The sequence below is a fragment of the Mustela nivalis genome (genome assembly GCF_964662115.1).
Source record: "Mustela nivalis genome assembly, chromosome: 10".
NCBI classification, from domain to species: Eukaryota; Metazoa; Chordata; class Mammalia; order Carnivora; family Mustelidae; genus Mustela; species Mustela nivalis.
In genome coordinates this window covers 4654621-4675046 of record NC_139029.1, presented here as the reverse complement: position 1 = coordinate 4675046, position 20426 = coordinate 4654621, and the positions used below count along the sequence as shown (strand labels likewise).

Below are 20426 nucleotides of genomic sequence, written 5' to 3'. Positions count from 1 at the left end.
GATTTACAACTCAGTTGCTTGGCTCTGTGTGTGTTCTCCCATGTGGACAGTTCAGCGTCACGCCAAGGCTCAGAGGAGGGTGGCTGGGAGGTGGGCTGTGGGTCTGCAGGAGGGACGGAGGCAGGCGAGGAGCAGCTGGCACAGGCCATTCGTCAGAACACCCTGGAGTGTCACTACGGGAGGGGAAAAACACCCAGAGGCTTCTGGGGGCCAGTCTCACAGCTGGAGTGGCCTCTCCTGTTGCCACTGGGCTACCCCCACCATCTAGGTCAGTGTGTGGTCTCTGACTCTGGGGAATGAGGCTGCTCTATCAGGGGAGAGGCTGGCAGGAGCACAGCCATAGTGGGGGGGAGGCAGCCCGGAGGGCGATAGCTCGGAGGTGGGGGCTGAGCTGGGGACCACCCCAGCTACACACCTTCCGTTCGTTAGCACAGAGGGTTTGGTCAGTGCAGAAGATCAAACGCGGAGGCCAAATCTTGCCTTTCCTTCCCTCAGCTTCCTTAGTAGGGAGGAGCTCTCCCTACTCTTGATCTTTCCAGATGTTTAACCCCCTGGAGGCTGGCTTCACAGCCCCAGCGCCCACAGCGCTGGTGAGTGCCCACCTTGCCCTGGGGCTTCCTATACAGGAAGCCGGCACCTAGCGGCTGAATCCTTTCCAGCCTCTGCTCCCCACTCTGCTGGAGATGACAAGGTCCCTTTGCTGCCCCGGAGGGTCAGCAGGAGGCCTGTCAAGGTGGCCAGCTGGCAAGCGGAAGAAAGCTGCATCCAAGCCTCACTTGGATCCTGTCGTCCAGCCAGAGGTGCTGCTGCCCGAGAAGCTACTGAAAATAGTCTAAGTCTATGCAGCTTAGTGGGGATCCAAGAATGGGGCTGGTGGGGGTGGGGCCGGGGGACCCTGGGGCTTCTCGAGCTGGCCTTGGTTAGAATTAGATGGCGGCAAGAAAAAGAACTGTGTGCCCAGAAGTTCCACTCATCTTCTATTCCAGGGACAGGAGTCACTTAAAGGTGTCCCGGTGCCCTTGGTGAGCTGGGAGCCCCACCCCCTCCACTCCGGGAGCCGGAGCTGCAGTGTCAGATGGCCTGGGTGTATTCTCTTTGCAAACAGGCACGGGGAGACCATCTACACAGCCAGCGCATCCTGTCCCTGAGCAGCACAGCCCGGCCTGTGTGTGTCTGCAGGACCTAGAGCAGGCAGAAGAGACATTTCCCAGAGTCCCTCCACGAACGCCTCCAGGGTAAACTCGGTCTGACTGCCTGTAGCCTGGAAGAGGTCCCACTGCCTTCCCTAATGCACAGCTGGCCTGCCCCAGACGCTCTGCAGCCAGGCCCTGGGAAATCTGTGCTGAATTGCACCTTTGGGTTAAGAAATGGTGAAAATGGTAGTTCTCCGAGTAGCCTGGCCAAAGCCAGCCCCGGCTCCATCCACCCCTTCAGCCCTTGCAGCCCCCTCTCCCTGGGATCCTCCTTTTCATCCCTTCTGGCTTAGCTGATGCCTGCTCAGGCTTGATGTCTTAGGTCGGGGAAGCCTTCCTGCCCACCGGGCTGGACTGAGCTCCTCTGATGTACCCGGTGGGCACTCAGTCACCCCCGCGCACATTCACAGGACAAAGACGCATTGTGGCCTGCAACCTGTCAGCCCGCGCTAGGCAGCGGGGCTCCAGGCGGACAGGGCTGGGGGTGGTGGGTGAGGGAGAAGCCACCTGGCTCTGGCGGAGGAGCTGCAGCTCTCGAAGTCCGCCCCAGCTCTCTAAGTGCTGGAGGCAGCGCCCCCTTCCCCCCACACCCATCTCCTCCTTCGGTCTCCGCCTGGATGTCTGCGCTCTCGGGGGCGATTTGGGGGCCGAGGTCCAAACGCTTCGCCGGAGGAGCTCGCCCTGCACCCGGCCCGTTGGCTCAGACAAAGGCTGCGCCGGGAACAAAGGCTGCACCACCGCGGCCGCGCGGGTTTGCGGCGCTCCACGCTCGTGCTTCCACGCGGCCTTCCGTCTGGCAAACATCCACTTTAAAAAATCAAATGAAGGCAGAATCTCTTCCCCAAACAGTCCTCCCCCTCCGGGAGGAGGGAGAGGCGAAGGGCGCCCCCACGGTCGGGAGCACTGCGGCGGGGGCGCAGGCAGGGCCGGCGGCTGGGCTGCGAGCGCGCGGCGCTCCCCGCGGCTCTCCCGTCCCGCAGGGCTGGGGAGAGGCGCGGCCCGCCGGGTGCGCTGCCGCAGTCGGGGCGGGTGCGAGGCGCCCCTGCATTGCAGAGCGCAGGGTGCGGAGGGGGGCGCGGGCGGGCGTGCCTGCGTGCGCGCGTGTGCGTGCGCGCGTGTGTGCACGCGCGCCGCCCGGCCGCCGCGCCCCAGTTTGCTCGGCGCTGCAGTCCCTCGCCCCCTCCCCTCTGTACCCCCTCTCCTCCCCCTCACCGCCGCAGCGCGCGCGTCCCCACCTCCCAGCAGCTCCCAGGGCGAGTCTGCCCAGTAACTGTGGGGGCGGGAGGGGAGAGAGGAGCTGGAAGGAAGGCTGCCGCCGGCCTGCTCCCTGCAGCGCCCTCCCCCACGCGAAGTTCACTGCCAAGCCACAGGGCTGGCCAGAGGCCCGTGGACCCCCACCCTCGGGGCTGTCCCAGCTGTCCCTTAGGCATGAGGCAGATTCTGCCCTGGCGCTGCGGCTGCAGTTCGGGCTCCCCCACCCCCCACGGCTATTATTTATCAGGCGGGTGAAATCCTGGGAAACTTTTCCTGCCGTGAATAAGGCACTTGTATTCGTTTAGGGGAAGGGAGGGTCTCACGGTGGTTCCTCTGCTCTGGCCACTTTCCCCTCCCATTACTTGAAGGGATACCTGTCCAAGACCAGAGGGAGAGGGATTCATGAGGTCTCCTGGGGGCCCTGGTCTGTTCCCTGTCCGGGGTGGGCCTCTCCTGTCTTTCCCCCAACCTGTCATCTCTCCCGTGTATTTTGCCAGGGGCTGGAGGACGCTTATTTCAACTGGAGGCCTCTTGGAGGTCTGAGCTCCTTGTCCCCTGCGGAAGGGTCTGCTGGGGATCAGGCGACCCGCTTGGTGCAGGCTCATTGCCTCAGGGACCTGGTATCGCTGAGGGCTGAGACGTGTGTTTGTGATGAAGCAGAGGTGTTTTCCTTTCCCCATGGTCTCTGTCCCAGCATCCACCCCTGCTAGTAACCTCAGGGCGCAGCTTGCTCCCTGGGCTTCCACGAGGGGCTGGCTGATGTTTCCTGTGCTCCAAGGGACTGCCTGGCTGAGGCCTGGCTCTCGGAAGGGCTCCATCTCCCAGGCAGGTCCTACATGGGTCCTCACCCCTGGGGGGGGGTGACCTGGTCACTCAGGGAGAGCCGGGATTCTGCAGAGTACCCCATCCCATTTCCCGTTTGTTCTGCAAAACCCAAACCGGATTTCCTGAGCAGGAGCCCCGGTCGCCCCGCCCTTCTCTGTTGCAGTCCTGCAGGCCGTCATCCCAGCTCCGGCGGCTCCAGGCTCGCCCAGGGTGGCTGCCAAGTCCAGCCCGGGGCTCCCACGCTGCTACTGCCAGGGTGCCGTTGTCTGCTGACCCAAAGCCACCTCTGGGAACAGCCTGGAGGCTTTCGGTGGCCAGGGTGGCCGCCAGGAACCCTGTCGCTGCTGGAGCGGGGCAGGGATGAGGCTGAGGTTTGCACAGGGGGCGGCTCAGGAAAGCTGCCCGGGGCATGTGCCCACGCCCAGAAAATCCTCCAGCCGCCAGCAGCCAGGGGGACGTCTGGGAGTCGACAAGGCCAAGGGCTGCTGTGTGCAGAGGGGAGAGGTGCTTAAGGAAGTGATCCCTACAGAGGGCCCAGGGGCAGCTGGGGCAAGGCCCACACCTCGGGCTGATGAGGTCTCTGGCAAGTACCCCACAGACTGGTGCTCCTCTGGGCTGCCCTGAAACTGACGTGTGTGCAGCCTTCGCTCCCACTCTGGCCCGGGGCCAGCGAGCAGACTACCAGCTCGGCGCCCCAGGCCAGCTCCAGGGCTTCTGCTAGGCATGCTCAGAGCTGGGCAGCCTTCCCCCGCCTGTCTTTGGCAGCTTTTCTCTGCCGAGACTCCAATGCCAACCTCCACTCATGTTCAAGGCCAGTGGCTCTCAGAGAGCCATCCTGGGACAGCAGGTCCTGCCTCTTCCATCTGAGCCTACTGGGGCTCCCTGGCCCTCCGCCGTCAGCCATGATGATGATCCCGGACTTGGTTCAGATGCTCTATGGGGCCGAGGCTAAGGCAGAAACAGCCTGGAAGCTGGGGGTCACAGGTGTTGGAGGGCTTCTTCGAGGTTTGGTCTGTTATCCCCAGGAGGCAAAAGCACTTAATACACCCCCCCCACCCCATCAAGGACTTGGAACATGTAAGGAGCCGAGTCTGAGCCACCTCCCCTGGACAGCCCACTCTGCTTTCATCACAAAGAGGCTCAGGACTTGGGGATGGCCTCCAGGGGCTCTCTCTTCGAGGACACCCTAGAAATTGGCTTGGGGGGTAGGAGAACACACGCAGACCCAGCTTCTCAGGCCCTGTCCAGAGAGGAACGTCTGAGCAGCTTGGGGGATTATCTGGCCACTCAGATCCCCCGGCAGGCCCAAGCTCATCTACTTCCTTCTGTGGCAGAGAGACCTAGATTAGGGAGAGCAGCTCAGCTGGTCCGTCTGTGGCAGAGACTTTTGCCCCAAGTGGACGTTAGGGAACCTGAATGCTTCTTTCTTTTCTCACACCCTGTACACAGGGTCCCCAAGGGTCCCTTTTCCTCAGCACCTGGCAACCCGAGCGCCATTCTTACCGTCCAGTGACAGCCAGTCATGCTGTGAGGAAGGGAGTGTGGGCAGGGCCCGAGCTTTGTACTCAAACACCACTGAGTTGGAGATGATCTGGTTGTTGAAGGCAACTTGTAGGGTCACAAGACCAGTGTCATGGGCTGCAAGAAAAGGAAAGAGAGGTCAGGGTCGGGTCAGGGGTGGGCACCGTTCCGTCTGTTGTACCACACAGGAACCTGGAGGGCCCCTTGCCCACGCCCCCTTCACTGGGTGACCCCGCTTCTGCCTGCTCCTTCCTCGAGGCCCAGATGTAGCGCTTCTCCTTCCAGGAAACGTCTCTGGACGCCAGACTCCGGCAGGCGCCCTGTGATCACTCCCAAACCCCGTATTGGAATCGCCTCCGCTCCCTGGTGAGGACAGGTGCGGGAAGTCAGTGCAGATTTGCTGGATGAATGCGTGAATGAATGAATGAATGCGTGAATGAATGAATGAATGCGTGAATGAATGGGCTGCAAGCCCGCCCGTGGTCGCCTGACTTCTCCCAGATCCCATCCCTCCTAGACGGCGTCCGGAAACAGCATTTGGTGCTTATTTCTCTGCTTCATCCTCTCCTGCAAGCTTGTCCTGCTGCACTCAGCATGGCCTCCCCTGTGTTTTCAGAGGTTCCCCCGCCTTCCCGACGAGGGCAAGAGCCTCAGCCGTGCCTGTTACTCTGGGCCCACGGGGGCTGATCCGGGCGTGCTCGCACCAAGTGTAGGGCTCCCTTCCATGCCAAGACGGTGGCCTTTGGGAAGGCAGGCCCCTGTGGGTCTCATTAACCGTTCTGTCCCCAACATAGGGCTCAATGAAGACTGCATGGCTTGAATAAACAGCTGGACGTTCTCTCTGTCGGCAAGAAGAGAGCCCGCCCCTGGCAGAAACCTGCTTTGGTTCTGGGGTAAAAGGGGCTGCACAGCTCCTGTTGAAATCTTGGGGGCAGTGGCCCCCAGAGATGGCCCCTGGGGGCACAGTACGGGCGTGCAGCCTGCTCACCCCACCAGGCCTCGTCCTCTGGTAGACATCAGGGCTCTGTGCTCTCTGCCCTGCTTTTTTGGAACACCAGATACCAGTGCCTGGGGCCTCCCCAGGACAGATTTCCAGGGAGGACGCACACAGCGATCATGTTACTGCTTGGGCACTTGGTTGCAGTTTACAGACTTGAGAAAGCCGTCCAGGTCAGCTGCTCCCCGGGACAGCGTAGAGCTCCGGCTTCCCTCTGAGGCAGACCTTGCTTCCCGTGGGAAAGCCAGCTCATTGAGCTGTGGCCTCTGTTCCTCCCAGGTAGACGTGTGATGCCACTGTCCCCAGAGCAGGTCTTCAGGATGTCATTGCCCCAGGAGGACCAGTGGGCTTTCCCCTCCACTCTCCACCCCGGTGTGGTCTCTTAGCTCCAGACCAGAAGCCGAACTAGCTGGCTGCATGGTGGGCTGGGGGGAGGGGGTCCTGTAGGGCGGACTGCAGTGCCTCTCTGGGCAGGGGCTCCCGGCCAAGTCCAGAACCTCCGGCGGCCCTGACAGCGTCCCCAGGCAGACTTCCAGGTTCATGGTCACTCATCCTCCCTGGAGCTTTGCCTTGTCCACACCTTCCGGCATCTCCTGGCACTTGTGCCACCTGTGATGCTGGAATGTGGACGATCGAAAGCATCCCCTCCTTCCACGGGGATACAGAACGGAGAGGAGAGGCCCTGTCGTCGTCTCTGGGTCCCGGACCAGCAGCTGGGTGCAGGCAGGCCACTGCGCAGGGCGCGTCCTCGGCTCGCTCCCTCCCCTCGTTCAGAGCATCAGCGGGGCCGGCCCCTCCTCTGGTCTCCAACCCCCCTGCCACTGCTCTGAGCCAAGCTGCCGGCCTTTCTCACCTCGAGTCCTGCTGTGGGCGACCTCAGCCGTCCGGAGACCCACCTGTTCCTGCCAGGGTGCTGTCGGGGCGTGGGGAGCTACGTCCCAAAGCCCCCACCTGAAACTGGTGGGAATGCGTTGCCCAGGGAGCTCCCCTCTTGAAGTCAGGAAGGATCACCCGTCTGCCCGCTTCCTACAGTTTCCGAGTTTCTGTTCTTCCTCACAGCAATGTGTTCTCCCACGCGCCCGGAATCATCTTTTAGAGACATAATTTAGATCGCATCTCTTCCCTACTTAAAACTAATGGTGGGACGCCTGGGTGGCTCAGTTGGTTGAGCAGCTGCCTTCAGCTCAGGTCATGATCCCAGTGTCCTGGGATCGGGTCCCACATCGGGCTCCTTGCTCCACAGGGAGCCTGCTTCTCCCTCTGACTCTGCCTTCCACTCTGTCTGCCTGTGCTTGCTCTCACTCGCTCTCTCTCTGACAAATAAATAAATAAAATCTAAAAACAAAACAAAACAAAACAAATGGCTTCCCGTTGCAAGTGAAACCAAATCAGACTCCTTCCCGTGACTCAGAAGGATGGACAGGGGTTGGTCCCCACCATCTTCTCCAGCCCTGCAGTGTTCGGCTCCCCCACGACCTGTTCTACTCCCCCCTCCAACATGCTTGGCGATTTGTCTCCTTATTTCTTTCTGTCTCTTGCAGTAAAGTGTAAGCTTCACGAGAGCTGGGCGCAGGTCTGTCTTAGTTGCCTCTTCGTGCCCAGGGCCAACGTCAGTGCCTGGCATGGTACAGCCCCTCAACCGTTGGTTGAATGAATTGCTTCAAACTGCAGTGCATTTGCCCCCTCAAGTTGAATTCTACCCCTTACCTTTGGGGACCTCCCAGGAATCCAGGGTAGGGCTGTCCTACCAGCCAAGTCTTCTGGTTGGTGGCTTCTCCTATCTCCTCCTGAGCCCAGGGGCGCCTTTCCTGAAGTCCCAGGTCTTCTGTCATCACACTCCTCACCCTGAGCTCAGTGCCCTGACTTGGTTTTCTCTCCTGAGCTTGGAGCACTACCGAGATCTTGTAGGAGGCAGGCTCCATGCTTGTGGGTGTGTGGCCCGTGGTGGTAGGGGACCGTGTTCCTGGTCAGGGTCTGGTCTCTTCATCAGGGTGCCGGGCTAGTGAGTGGCGGCCACGTGTGCCCCCCGTGTCCCCTCCTCCCATGTCATTCCCTGCTCCTAAGGTGTCTCGTCTTGTGCTCCCCAGCCTCCGGGCCCTTCTCTCTGGCAAGGCCAGTTTGGCTCTGGATTCAGGCGCTCCTTCCTCAAGATCAGCTCATTCTCCTGAGCCGTTGGAAGGCTCAGGGAGGGGCCCCCGCAGCCAGTCTACACCCGCCCCCCTCCCACCAAGGCAGTGGTTTGTTTGCATGATTGATTCCTCCCTGGGCGATTGCTCCTCGGGGTCAGAGTTGGGCTGAGGGGCTGGGTCTTCAGCCCTACTCCATCCTAGAGGCCTAAGCAGGGCCTCGTAAACGATCTGATGAATGAAGGAATGCACGCCCAGACCCAGCACTGTCTTACAGAGTGACATGCTTTAGTTTGGGCTGGAAAGCAGAGCTGTCCCAAGGGGACCCCCACTTTGTGATTAGTTGCAGAGCAAAAGGGTGCTCGAGTCGTGGAGCCCCGGCTCTCTGTGTCTGTCTGAGCCTGTGGCTTCTCATCTCTGAGTCCAAGACGTGCTCTGTTAGAGGAGCTGAGCCCCTGGGAGACACGCTGGCCTAGGCAGACTCTGCTGCCAGGGTTTGGGACCCAGGAAGGCTCTGAGACCAGCACGGCGGCCTGCCGAGAGACCCAACAGTGCTGAGCCCCTCTCTTCCTTGACACAAAAAGACCTAAGGCCTCCCACACGGAGCGCCTTCCTGAACTGAGCCGGGGAACCCAGTGCTTCATGGACCTTCCTCCCCCTCTGCTCTCACCCATCTGACAGCTGGCTTTTCAGATGTCCCGAGGGGTCAAGTACGGGCCTAGAGTCACCAGATGGTAAGTGGCTATCTGGGGTGTGCTGTGATGCGCCAGGTCCTGGCTTGGGATGTTGTCCAGAGGGCATGCAAAGGCCAGTCTTTTTGTGGAAGGGTCAGATAACCTAGGACAGGCAAGGTCTGGGACCTCCGCCAGGCAAGACCCAGGTACCGGAAGTGGCTTCTATTTATAGAGCAGGCGAGTCCTGCTCCCGCAGCAGGTGGTGAGCTGACGGGGTGATAACAGGCTGCCCTCTCCCCCTGCCCCCTGGAACGGAGGTGGTGGGGAGTGGCGGCGACATTGGCCGCACAGCCCGGAGCCGTGCTAGGCTGACCCGTGCTGGCCTCCTGAGGGCTGTGCTCCAGGGCAAGCCGGGCTGCCGGGAGCAAAGGGGGCTAAGTGCGTCCTCTGGAGCTGGCCAGGCAGTGGTGGGGGCAGAGCCAGGATGGGGAGGCCGTCCTGGGCATCCTCCCTGCCTCTCTGCGATGTTTGTGGTGAGGGAGCTGCCAAGTTCATGTGGGGGCTAAACCTGGGAACCCAGTTCGAGAGCATTCTGCCCCAGCAGGCTGCACGGGGAGAGGAGCAAAAATGAAGGAAGAGCGTTCCATGTGAATCCAGGAGCCCCAGGCGGAGGGGGGGGGGGTGCGGGGGGGTGCTGTGGATGGAGGCAGAGAGCTGGGGTGGCCCAGGATTCCTGTCCCCACTTGTTTCTGCAAACCCTCACCCTCCACAGGGAGCTCTGGCTCCTTTTGTAGACGCCTGGCTTCAGATAACACGGGGAAGGGCTTGCTCTCTGTTCCTTCTCCGGGCGAGCTGGACAGGCCATCCCTGGCGCTACCGTCAGCCCAAGGACACTTTGCCCACCACGGGCACTGCGGACACCAGAATTCTGGAAACAGATTCCTTCACAAATACTGATCTCCTCGTGAGGTGCCCCGGCGGACACATGATGACCGGGGAAGACACGGATCCCGACTGCGCGGGGCTGGCAGGCCAGAGGTCCAGGAGTTGAACAGACGGGAATGTCTGTCTAGCTAAGCAGCTGATAATGGGGGGGGGGGAGGTGAAGGTCAGAGCCACAGGGACAGCAGAGGGCTCTTACTCCTGAAACTGGAAGCGAATTGTAGGACGTGCCCTTTTCGGGGTGCGGTGCGTGGCTCCACATTCTCAAGGGAGTTTGCGCCCCTTGTTCTCAGTTTGAGCCTCCTTCCCACTGCCCCCAGGTCTCCATCCCTCTCTGCACTGCTCAGGGCTCCGTCAGCCTCAACTGATGATGTTATACTAGTTGTTCGGGGACCCCTCCATCCCAGCGGGGGACCCTGAGGCTCAAAGTACTGACGTGACTTGTGCCAGGTGGCTCCCAGGCTGAGCTTTGGTGCGGCATTCCTGGTCCCCCCCCCTCCGAACCTGTGGTGGGTGGCTGGCCCCCTCACCTGGGCAGTAGCAGCGCAGAACCCCGGGCTGAATCAAGGACGCAGGCACTGAGATCTGGTCGAACAGGCAGCTGTAATTATTGCTGGCTTCTTGCCACGGGCCTGTGATGAGAACCTTCACTCCTCCCTGGAGGGGACAGAGAGGACCGTCAGCCACAGCAGGAGGGAGGGACGGGAACTCGGGCCTTGCAGGCTGCCCCCGCCCCACGTGCTGGGTGACCGTGCCCAACTCCTGGACTCCAGAATGCCCTGGCTTTCCAGAACCGCTCTCCCAGGATGGCGGCAGGAAGGCCCAGCCTCTGGCGGGTGGTGGGGGGGCACACGTTCCTTGCCTTCCTCAGCTAGCATTGTGCACTGCAACCAGCGGTTTGGGTCTCTGACCCTCTTCATGCAACTTTCAGTTCTAGGCAGAAGGCAGCACGGGGTTGTTCAAACCTTTTCAGCTTGCTACAGGCCTGGCAGGAGTCCTGGTTGGAAGGGGTGGGGAAGGGAGGAAGCTTCTTCTGTCATTTACTTGCGTGCAGGCTTTGGGAACTCTGAGTTTTGAAAACAGGCCTGAGCACGTTAGTGTCACCCCAGGAACAGGGAGCTCTGGTGGGGATAGGGAGAGCTGCAGGAACCCCAGGGTAGAGCAGCGATCGTGGGAGAGGGGGGCGCAGAACCGCTGCAGAAACAAAAATGGGGGAGGAGGCCTCAGAGTTGGAGGGCGTTGAGCGGGACAGGGGCTCAGAGCTGGGGCCTGGGGATGCGGGCCCTTCTGGCTCTCCTTGGATGGGCCAGGCCAGGCCCCAGCCACCTTTCCCAGCAGGGGGCCCGAGAGTCTCAGGACAGGGTGGCGAGCGCCACCTAGTGTCCAGGCTGCAGAAAACTGAGTGGCACACCTGCTCGAGTTGTGGGGTGTGCCCTGCTCCCCACCCCCAGCACACCTGCTGGGGGTGGGGAGCAGGGGGTGAGGGGTTCAGTCCCCCTTTTCCCCACCTCTCCAGGACAGAGAAGCCAGACCCCAGCTGTCCCACTCCTGGTCCCCTCCTGAGACTCTCTCCTGCCCAGTCACCGGTTCTTGCGTGGACCTTCCTTGGCACTGGCCCACCCCTACCATGGAGGGACTCCCAGCCTCAACACAAGGCTGACCCCCGGGCCGCCCACAATGCTCCTGGAGCCCAGACCTGAACCAGAGCTGGCCTTGGGCATCAAGAGCAGGAGGGGGTGTTTCCAGGGATGAGGGGAGGGGGGCTTTCCCACAGCCCAGCGCAGGAGGGACCTTTCCTGACTGACAGGAGTTCCACCTGGGCCCTTGGATGGGATGGGGGTGGTTTTGGAGAAGCCACCTCACTGCTAGGGGGACAGCAGAGATAGCTCAGGCCCAGAGGCCGAAAACGAGAGGCCTGCTTCTTTCCCTTGGTAGCTGTGTGTCCTCAGCCAAGTGGCCCAACCTCTCTGGTGGCCCTTCTGTCCTTAACATTCCTTGGGGCTGATCCGTGGTTCCTTCGGGAGATTTGAGCTGTGGCAGGCCTGGGGCCCACGGGCTGAGGGCTGGGCGCCGGGCACAGGTGGAACCACAGGCCAGCTCAGGGCACGGCCCTCTCTGGATCCTGGGAAGCAGAAGAGCAGCGGCTTCAAAAAGCCACAGAAGGTTACCGTGCGAGAAGGAAGGAAACAAAGAGCAAGCCGACCGGGAGCCGCTGGGGAAGCTGGGGCGGCCGGAGGAACAAAGAACTGGAGAACAGCAGGGCCCTCTCCATGGAAACGGCTGCAGGATGCGCTCAGCACCCGGAGTTTCGGGGGACCGTTCCCATGGCAACGAGGGCCTGGCTGCTGTCAATCCATTGGTGACGGTAACGCAGGCCCCTGATGGCTCTAACTGCAGCTTCCCCCGCCTGCTGCCACCAACTGTCCCTGGAGGCAGATGACGCAGAGGGTTTGGGGGAGGGCAAGGGGCGGCAGATGCCATCTGAGGTCTGTGCCCTGGGAGCCCTGAGGTAAAGGACCCAGATTTCTGAGGCGCCCAGGGCAGATCCCGGGGCACGGGCATGCGTATGCGTGTGTGTGTGTGGGTGGGTGGGTGCCCACGCGTGCACATGTGTTGGGGGCCTGCTGCAGCTGCGGTGAAGAGGGGGAGAGAGCATCCGGGAAGTGGGAGGGAGGACACGCCCCAAGAGACAGCAAGGTGACCCGGCCTTCGTGGAGGGGATTTTAGGGCCCAGATCACTTCGCTCAAGAAGCGTGACTTGGGCCTGGGTGACTTGCTACGGGTGTTGCTGTGGATCGTGTTCGGCAGAGCGTGGCTAGAACTGAGCTCTTGGCATCGTTGGCAAAGAGGGCAAGGGGCAAACGTGCCAGCCAGGGGGCTGGGAGGGGGCGAGAAGTGTCTCTGGATGGGGAACCCAGGAGGGGATGGCCCTTGCTGCTGGACAGGGAGGAGGAAGTGGTTGGCCAGAGCCCATGGGGCCTCTGCAGAGGCGTCACCGTGTGGCCATCGGGCTCCAAAGGGACCAGCTGGGTGGCATCTGTGCATTTCCCAAATCAAATTGAAATTGAGTTGCTTTTGTTTCCTGGAAGCATCAAGGGCTTCTGGAAAACCAGGGCTGGACGCTCCCTCTCGGAGGAGCCCGGACCCACGTCCTTTCCTGCTCCCGTGCTGCCCTCACGTGGCAGGCTGCTGAACTGACTTTCCCGGAGGTACAGTTTGGGGACCTGCCGGTACTGGGGTACAGAACAGGGGACCAGGTTGGCTAATAGCCCCTTGTCAGTGCCCCCAAGCCCAGGAAGGCCAGATGGCGGGCCTGGACCCCTGTCGGGGGGCCAGTGTGCACAGCCCAAGGCTGGGGAAAGCCAGCTCCTCTCCTGGGCCTCCAGTTCCCACAGGACTCAGGCTCTGGGGCGCCTCCAAGGGTCCTGAGAACCAAACCTCCCAGCCTAGGCCATGCCTCTCAGCCATTTGCAGGAAACGGAGGCCCAAGGAGCCAGGTCTCCCAGCTGACCTCTCGCTAGGCCCCCTCTCTGTTCCTTTGAGTTGCTTTCTTAGCCCTGGGTTGGGGGCAGGCAGCTGGGCTGAGCTGACCTGTCACTTGGGGTGGAGGGGGACACACCGTGGGTGCTATGGGGATGCCACTGAGCTCAGGATGGCTGACACGGTCAACCCGAGCCACACCACGGGTAGGCCTGGTCAGAATCTTCCAGAGTCTTGGGGAAGGAGCCATGGAGATGGATGGAAGGGGCGGCTGCTGCCCCAGTACTTTACTTGGTCCTTAACAACCAGCCAGTGAGATGAGACCCAAGAAAGGCAGCTAGTCACCTTGCCCCGGGTCACCAGCTAGTAAGGGTGGGCGCACACTGTCTGGCCCCAGCCCCATGCTCCTCAGCACGCAGGGTGACGGCCTCTGGATACCCACTAAACACGCTGCACAGGGAGAGAATGCGGGGCAGGAGCTGCTCTGTCCGGACCCCCACCGTCTTTCCAGGACCCCCGGAACGGAGCCTGGGCTGCTGGCTGAGCTGATGCGCCGCCTTCCTGAGAGCTGGGGACATTGGTGCCGGATTTTATTTGTGCTTTGCCATAAAAGAAAGAGCAGAGGGAGTAATGAGCCTTCCGGTCAGAGTTGTAACCGTGAGGCCCACAGTCCAGGTGACTTCCCCAAGGTTGTTAGGGGTCAACCCGTGAGAAGGAGGGACAGGAAACTGCTCAGTGGGCCTCAGTGGCCCAGCCATGGCAGCGGGGTGGGGGAGGGATGCCAGTGGGCCTCAAGCTGTGGCAACCACAGGACAATAAACAATATTCACTGATTCCTTATTACAGACAAATATTTTACCAAACATTCCTGGTACTACATCTTGCCCTGAGGAGGAGACTCTTGCCACTTTTTAAGCGAGGAAACTGAGTCACAGAGAGATGAAGTCACAGCAGAACCCGACCGATGCCCCAGAGTCAGGGAACGTGTGCCCCAGGAAAGCTCAGGCCACGCTGTCCCCTTCCAATGGCTTCTACCTCAGAGTAAAAGGCAAGGTTTCGTCTTTCCACTCCCCGCCATGGGGGCAAGACCTGCATTTTCCGGGACCCCGGGCTGAGGAAAACCGGAGGTGGGGGCGGGGAGGCCACAGGCGGGACATCCCGGGTCATGGAGCGCGCCTTTGATTTTACAGAGGCCGGGTTTACTCGCAAAACTTTCATGGATGGCTCTCCGAACGCCAGGCCCTTCCTCGCACAGTGGACGGGAATTCGCTTGTGTTCTGATGCACTGAGTAAAGCAAATCAAGAATAATGGATATGGATGGCCTGTGGTGGTGGTTTCTGAATTTGTTTTGTTTAGTTTTAGCAGCCCTAGGACATTAAAAAATAATAATAAAAATAAATAGAGAGAAAGCCGAGCAAAACTCGGGTGGGACGTTAATACATGAGAAGCCGGGCTCTGGCAGGAGTGGGGAGGACCACCGGCCCCCTGCAGACCCGGGACTTTCCAGCTTCAGTGAAGTCTGGGAACCACGGCTGGAGAAAGGCGGCGGGGCCAGAGGAAAGGGACAGCTCTGTCTGCAGGGTCCAGAGCTTCCTCCAAAGGGCAGCCCCATGCACACCGGCCTCCCTGCGCCTGCCTGCACCATGCACTGGCGGGCCACAGCAGCTTACCTCCGGGTACGACCACTCCGGGGAGTAGTCGGTCACCATGAACACCCGTGCGCTCGGCTGCAGCATCCCCAGCGCGCCCTGCGCGGGGCTGGCGGAGACCACCTCGGCCACGTGCATGTAGGCCATGGTGCCGGCCCCGCCCTCAGCCCCGCTCAGCTGTAGGCTCCCCTGTTGGGGGCTGCAGCAGGGGATGCACATCTCCGCCTGGGCAAAGGGTGCACGGGCCCCGTCTTCCGACTGGGAGAGCGCCGCGCCGTCCCCCGCCACCAGCTGATGCCCATAGATGGTGCCGCTGCCCCCCTCCACAGAGATGAAGTCATTGATCAGGTCGGAGAACTGGTTGCTGAAGGAGATGTCAAAGTGGTCCAGGCTGAGCTCCATGTTGGAGGCGTTGCCCAGGCCAGGCTGGGCCACGGGGTAGAGGCCCTGCACCACGTTGCCCGGGAGGACGGGGACCCCACCGGCGCCGCGGATCACCCCCGTGTTCTCGGGCTGCAGGTAGTGCTCGGAGCTACAGGCCTGCAGCTCTCCAGATTTGATCAGGCCCTCGCCCCCTTCGGCAACCTGCGAGGTCTCCATGGTGACCTCCCCTTCCGCAGCCATGGCCTGGAAGTTGGCCTGGAACTGCATGAGGTGGAGGGAGGAGGCCGACTCGATCCTCGTCTCCACGTGGCCGCTGCAAGAGCTGGTTTGCGACGAGGCCTCCGTTTTGACCGTGGGCATCACGAAGGAGCCCCCGGAGTCGCTCAGGCTGCCGTGGGCGTTCTGCTCGAGGGGGAGGGGCTTGCTGGCGTCCTGCAGGAAGAAGCTTGGGGACGGGGTCTGGTGCACGTGGGGGCTGTGGCCCGTCTGGCTGAAGCTGGACGTGTAGTCCTTGTTGGAGTCTATCGCGCTGAAGTCCATCTGCTCCAGCGTGGTGCTGGGACTCAGGCCGCCGCCCGACGGCAGGAGGCTGGAGCCGGTGGTCAGGGTGAGGGAGCTGGACGCCGCGGCCGCCGCCGAGGACGAGTACGCTTCTTTGGCCATCTGCTGCTCGAAGGAGGTGTCCTCGGTCTTAATCTCCTTGGTGAGGACGGTGGTGAAGCCGAAGCCCCTGTCCACTGGCGGCGAGTGCCGCACGTTGGTGCTGACCATCTCCGCCTTCAGGCCTCCGCCCCCGTACGTCTGGCCCTGCTTTGGGTTATTGAGGAAACAGTCGGGGTCAAAGTTCATGGTGGTCTCTGGAATCTTCCGGCCGCCATCGAGGGTGGTGGAGAGGACCAGCTCTTCGGACACGTTGGTGGGCAGCATCGACAGGCTCTCCGAGCTGCCCGTGGTGGGGAAGGCGAACTTGTGGCCGTCGGAACTCACGGCCAGGACGAGGCCCTGAGAGGCGTCGGGCGAGAGGAGGTGGTGATTGGGGCCGGTGGTGGGGGACATGGTGTACACAGCCTCGTTGGTGACCTCAGACATAAACACCGTGGCGCTCTGGGACAAGCTGCCCATCACGGAGGCCACGGCCATGCTGGACACGCCGGTGACCACGGGGCTGTCCGCCATGTCCGGGTCGCTGTTGAGCCCGCTGCTGATGGACACGGGGGAGCTCTGCGTCGTGTCGGGCACCTCCACCTGGTTGGTGGAGGAGACCTCCGTGCTGTTCTGGTGCAGGAGCACGGGCTTGGCCACCTTGCCGTTCCTCTTCTCGCGGCTCGAGCCCTTGCCGTGGCTGTGCTCGTGCTTGCCCTCGGACACGTCGTTGTGCTGCACCTCCGCGTGACTCCCGTACCCCCCTGTCCGCGGCTCGACCTTCGGCGAGATGATACGGTGTTTGGCACTGTTGCACTTGTGGTGCCCACTGCTGCCCGCGCCTGTGGAGATCAGAGGCACACCACGCACACGTGCGAGCGCACACGCACACACACGCACACACACATGCGCGCATGCGAAGAGAGCGTCAGAGCCGCGGCCGTGATGGACCCTGTCTCTGGGCAGCTGGGGCCTGGCCGAGCCTAGCCTGGGAGCCCAGGCAGCCCGCTGACCCCCGGGGCAGGCGTGTACCCCATGCTCGGGATCTCGGGCTCACCAACCCCAATCCCTGGGCCTCTCACATGCTCCACGGAGCCATCCTCCAGACTGGGGTGGGGGGGCTCTTTCCTTGGGGTGCCTTTACTATTACTAATGATACTAATAGTAACGCCTCAGGAGATGGATCATTGGGAAGGAGAAGGCGGAGAGTCTGCTGTCCTCCAGGAAAATCCTTTCCACCTTCAGAGACAGACACCATTTACTGAAACAGCTCTTGCTGGCCAGGGAGGGGAAGGGGAGCTCATCCCAGAGGGGTGGCCGTGTCTCTCTCCCCTCCCCCAACTTTCCATGCCTGTTCAGACTGCACAGAGCGTTTTGGAGGGCAGGGGTTGGAGAGTAATGTTCTCTCTCTGGATTAGCTCTCAGGCACCAGGACCAGATTGGGTTCTAGGCTTTGCTCCAGAGGCAGAAAGGTATCTGCCCCTCTCCTCCGTCTGGCCAGCCCGAGCCTGTCCTTAACTCTGTGGGTCAAAATCCCTACAAGACCCAAGCAAAGACAGAGCCCTAAACCCCAGCCCAGTGGCAGAGAGGGAGAAAGCCCTAGGCCAAGGGCTTCTGAACTCTGGCCAGTCTCCACAGGGCTTTCTGCACACGAGGCCAGGTCGGCTCTTCTCTTTTCTCTCCCCTCTGCCATTGTTTTCATGCCACACGAGGAGGGTCGCTTCACTTCTGATAAAAGGGTGAATTCTCCCCCCGAGCCTATTATGGCCTCGCCACCATAATTCCTAAATGCATGAAGCCTTGCGGAGAAGTGACATGACCGTCTAATGGAAATGTGTAATTAAGGCGGACGAGGAGGTGGAGAACGCGTATTTCTAAAAGCAAATACCGTCATCAGAAAAGCAGACACGTGAGGACAGGGAGGGTGGGACACTCTATTCTTGGAGGAGACCGAGGGTAAAGAAGGATTAGCCTGAGTGGGCCCACTGACTCCGGGCTGACCTCCCTGAAACGCGCACGTCAGCCCTGTGCCCGGGCACCCGGGCTTCCTGTGGACGATACGCAAGATGGGACCTGGAGAGTCCCTGCCGCGTGCAGACGAGGCCTGGAGCCCCAGCCCTAGGCTCTCCCCATCTCCGCTGCCCCCATCCCTAGAGGGAGCTGTCTCTCTGGAAATGGCTTCTCCTGCCCCAAGTGGGCTTCCCCACCAGCACCACGGGCCAGAATGAGGGTGAGTCTGTCCCCGGTGCTGTCCTGCCCTGTCTCCTGGCCAACCCCACTGGGCTCACTGGACAGCAAGGCTACCTGTGGAGGAGAGCCCCACCGGCTGTTTGGCAGAGCCCCTTCCCCGCCCGCAGGGGGCGCTGCCCACCCAAGCTGCCCGCCTGCCCCCTCCCCGCCCGCAGGGGGCGCTGCTCACCCAAGCTGCCCGTGCAGAGGCAGTTGTGGGTCCGAGGCTGTGGCTTGGTCTGGTGGCTGTCGAGGATCTGCTGCACCAGCTGCTCCACGGAGAAGCCTGAGCTGCTGTTTCCATTGCTGCAGGTCCACTTGATGCCGTGGACTATGGGGAGAGAGAGGCAGAGGGGAGGTCAGAGGTCACCTAGAGCAGGGACAGGGCCCGGGGGTGGGGGGTGGGGGGGTGGGGGGGCTGAGACCTGGGTCTTCTCAGAACATGGCTCCCCCTCTGCTGGGAGGCTGGCTCTGGGGGGGGGGCGATGCACATGGTTGGGGAGGGAGGTCAGAGGACGGAGCAGGGCAGGCTGCCCCCTCCGCAGGAGCTCCGTGCTCTTCCACTGCTGCCTCCTCCCTTCCCTGCAGTGCAGCCTGGGGAGAGGACGGCCTAGAGATTTGCTTCTGTTTTCCTGGAGTCCAAGTGCACGAAAGCGGCTCTTCCAGCGGCTCTGGAGTGGAGGAGAGGGGAGCCGGGACAGGAAGGAGAGGCGGCGGGCCTCTGAGGCCCCCTACCCTGCCCAGTCTGCAGGCAGTGGAGATTTGGAGAGGAGACGGAGGCTGTGTGCCCGGGGTGGAGGCCCAGCCCTGGAGGGGAGCTTCTGGGGAATGAAGGGCCCACATGATCCGGACAGTCGATGCCCACTGATGCCCCTGCATGGCCGACCCCAGGACCTCCGCTGTCCCCGCTGATGGGGCGGATCCACAGATCAGCTGAGGGTGGGCTCCCCAGCTGCCCGCAGGACCGCGGCTGAAAGTCTAGAATAAACTGACTTGCCCACGGGGCCTGGGGGCTGATGGGTGTCTTGCCCACTCGTTCATGGTCCTCCGCCAGAGCTGCCCTGCGGTCTCGCCAGGCATGCGGCCCAGCCCAGCTCTCTGGAGGCTCTAGGGGGCCGGTTCCAGGGACAGGGAGGGCCTAGCCCTGGGGCTGGGGGCCAGTGGCCAGGGCTCTACGAGGGACCCAGCTTGCTATGAAACGGACGGTGGGACCAGGTGGTCTGGGAAGAGAAGCAGGGCGGGGCACGCCGGGGAGAGGCCAGTGGCTTTGCCAACGCAAGGACAGTTTCCTTTGTCCTCTGGAGGAGCTTCTCTCACACGGCCTCCAGGGAAAGACCGTCACCACGCCCCACGCCTGCCCTCCCTCTGTGAGGCTCCAGGGGGCAGCCGCCCAGGGAGACGGTCCACACGGCCGGGAGGAGCTGGGTCAGATTCACATCTGGACGGGAGGCCAGGTTTCGGTGTGAGTTTGGGCAAGTCACTAAACTCGCCTGTGAAACGGCAATAGAACAGCCTCCGCCTCACAGGGCAGCCAGCAGGAGAGGCCGATCCCTGCCTTGACCTTCGTGTGTTCGCCCCAAAGAACAGCTGCTGTCCTGACGGTCCCTGAGGTGACGGGCGTGAGCAGGCGCAATGCCAGCCTCACCCCAGGGCCTGCCCGGTGCTGGCGGAGCTGGGCTTGGGGGAGGAGGCTGCTTGCTGGGACAGTCCCCGGTGGTTCTGCCTTGGAACCCCGCGGAGAGCGCTCCTCGGCCATCACTGCTGGTCACCTCCTTTATGTAGGACTTCAGTGCTTTTTCAGAGGAACCCCCTCTTGCTAGGTGTGATGTGCTGGGCACCCGGCGGGTGCTGCTTCCTTCCTTCTTCCTTCGGGCACATCGGCCCCTGGTGTTGGCCCCTTCCTGGTGAGGCCGGTGGCCCTGGTCCCGGAGTGTCCTGGCATCTGGCGCATCATCGCGAGGGGATGGGACGTGGCTGCTGAGCGGCTCCTGTCCCCGAGCTGGCTGAGCTACCTGGGTGGGAAGTCGTGTCTGCCTCTTCAGATCGCTGTACGAGGGGCCTGGGCAGAGGGGGGCGGGCAGTTTGCAGATCACCTTCTCCCACCTTGGGAACCCTCCGGGAGCTCTCTGGCGGCCCGAGAGGACGTCAGCATTCCCGGGGCTCAGGCCCCACCTTGTCCTCGGCCTCCAAAAGGCAAGGCCCAGGTCAGGGTCTGCAGATCTCCGTGCCGCTGCGGAGCCCTTTTCTCAAATGAGAAACCCCAGATGGAAGATGGATAAGACAGAAGGAGCCTGGTCAAGGCAGGAGTGAAGGCCACGGTCCGCTCGGCTGACCTCTCCTGGACTCCTCATTTTGTAGAGGAGGAAGCAGAGCCTGGGGGGAGGGCGCAGGGCTTGCGGACCCCTCCCCTTGCTCCGCGCAGCTGCACCAGCCGATGGTGTGTCCCAGCCCCTGCTCTGGGGGTGGTGCCAGGCTTTTTTTTTTTTTTTTTAAAGCTTCCCAGGAGTTC

At 61.9% G+C, this 20426-nt stretch overlaps 1 protein-coding gene across 36 annotated transcripts in view; it reads right to left on the bottom strand.

The window, feature by feature from the left end:
• The window catches only part of CAMTA1 (calmodulin binding transcription activator 1), an 814199-nt gene that overhangs the window by 72320 nt on the left and 721453 nt on the right, over positions 1–20426 (bottom strand). For all 36 annotated transcript variants that reach the window (XM_082685260.1, XM_082685287.1, XM_082685261.1 and 33 more), the window contains 4 exons: positions 18108–18248; positions 14684–16530; positions 10063–10189; positions 4776–4910 (listed from right to left, as the gene is read on the bottom strand). In XM_082685260.1, the coding sequence (XP_082541386.1) occupies positions 4776–4910; positions 10063–10189; positions 14684–16530; positions 18108–18248 (2250 nt within the window). The remainder of the gene's footprint in view (positions 1–4775; positions 4911–10062; positions 10190–14683; positions 16531–18107; positions 18249–20426) is intronic.